The 6605-nt window shown below is 55.3% G+C and overlaps 1 protein-coding gene across 1 annotated transcript in view; it reads left to right on the plus strand.

Annotated features, from left to right (window-relative positions):
- CDH22 (cadherin 22) overlaps positions 1 to 6605 on the plus strand; it is a 72191-nt gene that overhangs the window by 64429 nt on the left and 1157 nt on the right. The window contains exon 10 of the mRNA XM_030887055.1: positions 2871 to 3120. Coding sequence (XP_030742915.1) covers positions 2871 to 3120 — 250 coding nt within the window. The remainder of the gene's footprint in view (positions 1 to 2870; positions 3121 to 6605) is intronic.

The following is a 6605-nucleotide window of genomic DNA, read 5'->3' on the forward strand; positions in this document are numbered from 1 at the left end:
TGCTGTACTCTGAGATAAATTCTTCTGGAGGGAGGAGCAGGTGTCCACGTAGTAGCTGGGATTGGGGCCAGTCCCTCAGACCTCTCCACTGGTTCCCTACTCCATGCCCGCATGTTGCATTCACATCTTGGAGCACTGGGTTGAAGTCTGATCCCTCTTTCCCCGTGGAGATATAAACAAGACCCTCCCTTGGGTGGGTTAGTGCCCCGTGCCCCCACTACCCATTTCTTTTCTTTTCTTTCCCTCCCCCCTCCTGATGAACATTTTCTATGGAATGAATGAATGATACAGTATCAGGTCATTTTCCTTGTTTTTTTTTGCGGGGGATGGGGGGTGCTTCAAACCCACCAACCTGTGTCCCCACCACCACCACATTGATTTTAGGGAAAGCATCCAAATTCTGGGCCAGATCTGCCACAGTGAGTCTCTGCCTCCCCTCCCACCCCATCTTGGCTCACACTGGACTGCCTTCGGTTCCCGGAGTGCACGATGTGCCGGCCGGCCTCAGGGCCTTTGCATGTGCCGCTCTCTCTCCTGGTGAACGCCTGTTTGTCGCCCAGGGTGCAGCAGTGTGGTATCACTTCTTCCAAGAAGCCCGCCCTGGCTCCCAGGCTGGCTCAGGTCCTCTGTTGTGTGCTCTCCCGGTCCTTGGGTACACTTGCCGGGGTTTGTAGTTGTAGACTGAATTGTGGGGTTACTTAACAGTTGCCTCTCCCATTAGAACATGAGACCCATCAGGCTCTGTGTTTAGTGATTGTTTTGCGAGTGACTAGCACAGTGCTAGCTCGTGGGCGTTAGTCAATACAATGATGGGTGCGTGGATGGATGCACAGGATGATGATGAATGATTTGATGGATGCATGCCAAAGGTAGCTCTGCTACCAATTCAGTGGTTGGCAGGGTACATGTATAGCTGAATGATCCATGTGCTTCATCATCCCTTAGCCATGGCTTGGCGTCCTACCAGGCACCACCACACCTGATGGTAGATACTGGAATTGAAGGCACAATGTCAAGGATTACTTCAAACACTTCTCGCTGAGACTCAATGTCCACACCGTTCTATTCCATAGGAATAACGCCTTCGCTTTGGGTGGTTGTAGGCATTAAATGGGGCTTTATTCAGAGTCCCCAGGGCCCTCGTTCTGGTCAGAGCGAATGCATCCACACCCACCTCTCCTCTCGTCCTGCTCTTGAGCCGCCTGTCTTCCTCAGGGATGTTTCCCAGCTGGACCTGTCTCACCCTGTGAAGGAAGAGGTGTAGCGCCCAAGACAGAGCTTGAGGAGCTGACTCAGGGCCGCCAGGTAGCCCAAAGGTGTGATTCCCACCTTGCTCTTCAGGACTGGCTCAGCGCTGGGAGCCAGCTGTCGGTGTAGCGGAGTCCGGCACACACTCCTGTAACACAACGTGACAAGTGCTGTAACTGAGGTGTTTCTGGACCCTTAGAGTGGGGGGAGGATGTCATAAATCCTTTCTTCCCAGGCAAGCCGAAAAAGGAGGCCACAGGAAGGAGATGGCATTTCTCTGGGGGATGACGGATGAGGAATTTGCCCAGGCAAGAGGGTGCGAGGGCATTCAGATAGCAGGAACCAGGGGAGGGGAGGCAGGGCGGTCTAGCCGGAGGGTCATGGCGTGGTGCGACACCAGGAAAACCGAACAGCCAGCCTCTCTGTGCAGGGGCTGTTCACAGGGGCAGGGGCGGACCATCCCGTACGCTCCACCCTCCCACCTCTAAGGATGGAACAATATACTGAGCCTCCATTTATAAATGAGAAATCTGATTCCAAGAAGCTGAGCTTCCCTGGCTGGTCAATACTAGGCTCCCTATTATTATTTTTAAACATTTTCTGGAAAGTTGTCGAACTGCAGTGATTTCTTCTTGCCTTTCCACTTCTGACTCCCGGCAGCCCCACATGCGTATGTCAGAGTAGGAGGGCCTGCCTTGGAGTTGTCCGTGCCTGACACCTCAGAAGTCTATGGCCAGGCCTTTCTTCCGAGGCACCGGTGGGAGGACTCCAACTGCCAACCTCTTGGAGACGTGGATGTGCCCACACCTAAACCCCTGCTCCCGAATCAGACATTCCTCTGCCCGATCCCCACCTGACCCTTCAGCAACAGGCTGAAGGAGAAGCAAACCAAGAACAGTTCGTGTCTGTTCACTGTCCATTCCAGCCACCTGCTGCCATGTGTAAACACGAGGGGTCTTTGGCGTGCTGGGGTCCCGTGGTGTGCCCGGACCATTCACGAAACCCTTCGGACTCAGCCTCTTCACCAGAACGTCTGCCTGGCCTTGGGACATAGGGCAAAGAAAGATCCTTCAGCCAGCATGCCCAGTCCCCTCCAATGACCTGGGGACTTGTCGGGGCCTGGCAAGCCACAGCCCAAGGACCCCAGGACCCCAGGGACCAGAGCACATCGGGACACTGGGTGGATTCTGGGGAGGAAGAAAAGCAGGCTCTTGAGACAAATGGCCCAAAAAAGAATGTCTGACATAGTAGGAACAGGACCTTGGCCCAGCCAGCGACAGAACCTTGGAATAGCTAGGGACAGAGCCTTGGCCTCGCCGGGGACAGAATCTTGGAACCGCTGAAAAGAGAATCTTGCGACAGCTGGGAGTAGACTCTTGGGCTGACTGAGGACAGCACTGTGGGCTGTATGGCTGGGGACACGATCTTTGGACAGGTGAGGACAGAATTTGGGAGACAGCTGGGAGCAGAGTTTTGGGGGAGCAGGGAATAGACCTATCATCAGCTGAGGAGCAGCAGCTGGGGGTGGAGTAAGTCGGACCTGGAGGTGGGCTCAGGGGACGGCTGGGACAGGGGAGGCTGAGCCCAGCCCCGAGTCACAGCCAGCCCTTCTTCCGGAGCAGACAACACAGCTGCCGTGCACACACAACACGTGGGCTTCAACCGACAGGAGCAGGACGTGTTCTTCCTGCCCATCCTGGTGGTGGACAGCGGGCCGCCCACCCTGAGCAGCACGGGCACGCTCACCATCCGAATCTGCGGCTGCGACAGTTCAGGCACCATCCAGTCCTGCAACACCACGGCCTTCGTCATGGCCGCCTCGCTCAGCCCCGGCGCCCTCATCGCCTTGCTGGTCTGCGTCCTCATCCTTGTCGGTGAGCACCCCCCAGATCCCCCACCCCCAGCTGGGCCTGGGTTTCCTCCCCAGCTAGCCCCTGAGGGACCTCAGTTGCCTTCCCTGTACAATGGGCTAGCTGTAGCATACAGTATCTTCTGACCACTGATTCCAGGGAGTGTCACCTCCCACGGCCCACCTGCCACTCAGCCCCACACCCTCCCTGAAATTCAACATCAAATTCTTTTATATATATATAATTCTCTATGACTATGCTCCTTGTGGCAGAGTGGTTATGCATTAGGTTGATAACCACAGGGTCAGCAATTCTAAACCACCAGCCGCTTCTCGAGGTTCCCTATGAGTTGGCCTCGAGTCTATGGCAGTGAATTTGGGATTTGGGGTTTATCTGTGCTCATTGCCATCAAGCCGACTCCGAATCATATCAACCCCACAGGACAGGGTAGAACTGTCCCTGTGGGTTCCCGGGGTGGTAACTCTTGACCGAAGTCCATCTTCCATCCTGCGGAGCAGCTGGTGGGTTTGAACTGCCATCCTTTAATGGAGCACCTGAGTGCTTCACCGCTGGACACCCCCCTGCCCCTGAGGCTTCCTCCTTCGGTCTACAGCCCTTTTTCAGACTCTGTGTTGGGCTCTGAATTAAAAGGGCTCTTTCTGGTCAGGCCCACAACTACTCAGTCAGATACATCACCCCCCTTTCTCAGAAGAGGAGACTGAGGCTCAGCGAGGCTAAGTGGCTTGCCTAATGGTGCGGTTAGCTTTCTGAGTTGAAATCTCTCCATCAGTCCCACCACATGCTAGATGTCCTCTAGTTGGTTCTGAGTCGTCGTGGCCTGTAAGTTATGGGGCAGAGCAGAACTACTCCTGTGGGTTCCAAGACTGTCCATCATTCTGGGAGCAGAAAGCCTCATCTTTCTCCCACGGAGCAGCTGGTGGTCTCGAACTGATGACCTTGAGAGAACTAGGGCAAAATCTTGACATTTGAGGGTAAAATCTACTCTGATACTTGTCCCACCAGCAGCCAACTGAACCCACACATATGTGTCCCCAGTAAGAGATCAGGTTGTCCGGGAGCTAAACTGGCCAAAGTTGAACGAGCTCAAGTGGCCAAAACGCCAGCTATCGCCAACACAGCCACCCACCAAGGGCAGAAAGACTGCTGCCCCTCTGCTCTGACTACCAGGATTCCCAGGGCAGCTGGGCTGAGAAACTCCAGGGAGGGCCAGGTTGCACATTCCATCCAGTGGTGCTGAGAGAGAAGGGCCTGGAGATCTGTGTCTATAAAGCTGGCGTCCAAGGAAATGCTCCCGAGCAGTCTACTCTGTAACTCACGAGGTGGCCACGTCCTAGAATTGACTCAACGTCAGCAGGCTTAGTTCCCTCTCTCTCAGCACAGACCTGCTGTGACGATGCATTAATGTGTCTGTCTCCCCACAGAAGCAAAACAGAACCAACCAACCTACAGGGACTGCTTCTCTAGCCTGGTGCCTGGCCCCCAGGGCTTGTTGAAGGAGTGAATGAATAAATGAATGAATGGCTAGATGAGGAGGCGGGGTGGGGGGGTGGGGGGACCTGGGTGAGTGAAAGGGTGAATGGGTGTAGGAGTCATCCCCCTTGGCTTCCTTCACTTCACTTCCAAGACTCCATTTCTCTGGATCCTCATCCCACCTCCCAGATCACTTGCTCTCCATCTGCTAAGCAGCCTTCTCTGGCTCTCTCTGACTTCTTAACTGGGTCCATTATCCATGTTCACGCCCTCAGTGCCCCCTCCAGTCTTGTGACTGTCAGTTCCATTTAGAAGCCGACAGCTCCCATATCTCAGCCTCCAGCCAGGCTCGCTCCCCTGAACTCCACATTGTAGCTCCAACTTCCTATTCAACATGTCCTCTCGATTGACCGGGAGACGCTCGAAGTTTGCATGTCTGAAGTCGGCAGAGCTATCTTTCCACTTCCCTCATCCCATCTCCCCATCTCAGTGCAGGCAACGCCAGCTTTCCCAGTGCGTGGGATGTTTAGTCTCTCTTTCCACTGATGTGGTGTCATGGGTAACGCATTGGTCTGTTAACTACAAGGTCAGCCGTTTGAAACCACCAGCTGCTCTGAGGGAGAGAGATGAGGCTTTCTTCGGCCATAGTTACAGTCTAAGAAACCCACAAGGGCAGTTCTACTCTGTCCTATACGGTGGCTATGAGTCCGAATTTGCTCTATGGCAGTGAGTTTGTTTTTGTTTGTTTGTTTCCACTGATGCATCCCAAGCACCTGGAACCTTCTAGCACAGAGGAGGAGCTCACAGCAGGGAAAAATAAGTAACCAGATGAAGGCGTGAGAGGATTCAATGGCTGGCTGGCTACCTGGCTGGATGGCTGGAGGGATGGACAGACAGAACACTGGACAGTTTGGGGTCCTTCAAACCACTGCTGCTGGACCAGTAGTCAGAGGCAGCTGCCGGGGCCACAGGACAGGGTGCCGGCTCACCACCTAACAAGGGGGCATGTGACAGGGAAGGGGCGGAGGCCGGGGACCAGAACCCAAAGGAGGACAGGAGGGAGGGCAGGTGTCAGGAGAGAAGTGGGGAAGATGGATGGGCGGCTTTGGGAGCTGCGGAGGGGGTGCCCGAAAGAGCAGATGGTGGGAGTGTGGGCGGCGGGCGACAGATGTGCCATGCCTGATCAGCGATTCCACCCGTCACCTTTAGAGCACTGATGTGCACTTTCTCCGTTTGTGGGCAATTAGGCAGAAATTTGTTTGCACTGCCTTGGAAAACGAAACTGCTATAAAGTGCACCCTTTGAAAAAATGGGTTTCTGAGCCACAGGGCCGGGGGGAGGGGGGAGGGGCCTGGCCTCCAGCCAGGAGGGACTGCACCCAGGAGCTTGGTCACAGGCAGGTTGCTGAAGGATTGGCAGAGGTCATGCTTGTGGTAAGCAGTGAGGTAGGGACAAGGGACATGCTGGCATGTCCCAGGAGACTGAGTAAGGCTGCCACGTGCCACCTGGCCCTCCCTAGAGTTTCTCCGCTCTGCTGCCCCAGGAAGCCCAGCGGTCAGAGCTGAGGTGCAGCGGTCTTTCTGCCCTTGGTGGCTGTGGTGGTGATAGCTGGCATTTTGGCCACTTGAGCTAGTTCAGCTTTGGCCAGTTTAGCTCCCGGACAACCTGATCTCTTACCGGGGACACATGTGTGGGTTCAGTTGGCTGTCCCGAGGCTTCGCCCTCAGTCCAGACACCCAGCAGGTGGTGCAGTTAAAGAAGCGGGAGACCGTGTTGGCAGCCAATCACAGTCCACTGTGCGCCCAGAGACCAGCATTGCCCAGAGGCCTTGTTAACACTTCAGCTGTCGGGTCTCACCTGGGAGATGGAGGCTGGGCCCTGAGCTTCTGCATCTCATCACCCAGGTGATGCTAAGCTGCTGGTCCCGAGGCCACACTTTGAGAACCACTGGGCCAGAGGGAGGAGAACATTCTCCAGGGCCTGGAGGTGAAGGGAGGGGGGCCAGCCCCAGGAAGG

This window comes from Echinops telfairi, unplaced genomic scaffold (assembly GCF_000313985.2).
Source record: "Echinops telfairi isolate 266 unplaced genomic scaffold, ASM31398v2 ScPeMD7_5592;HRSCAF=6446, whole genome shotgun sequence".
NCBI classification, from domain to species: domain Eukaryota; kingdom Metazoa; phylum Chordata; class Mammalia; order Afrosoricida; family Tenrecidae; genus Echinops; species Echinops telfairi.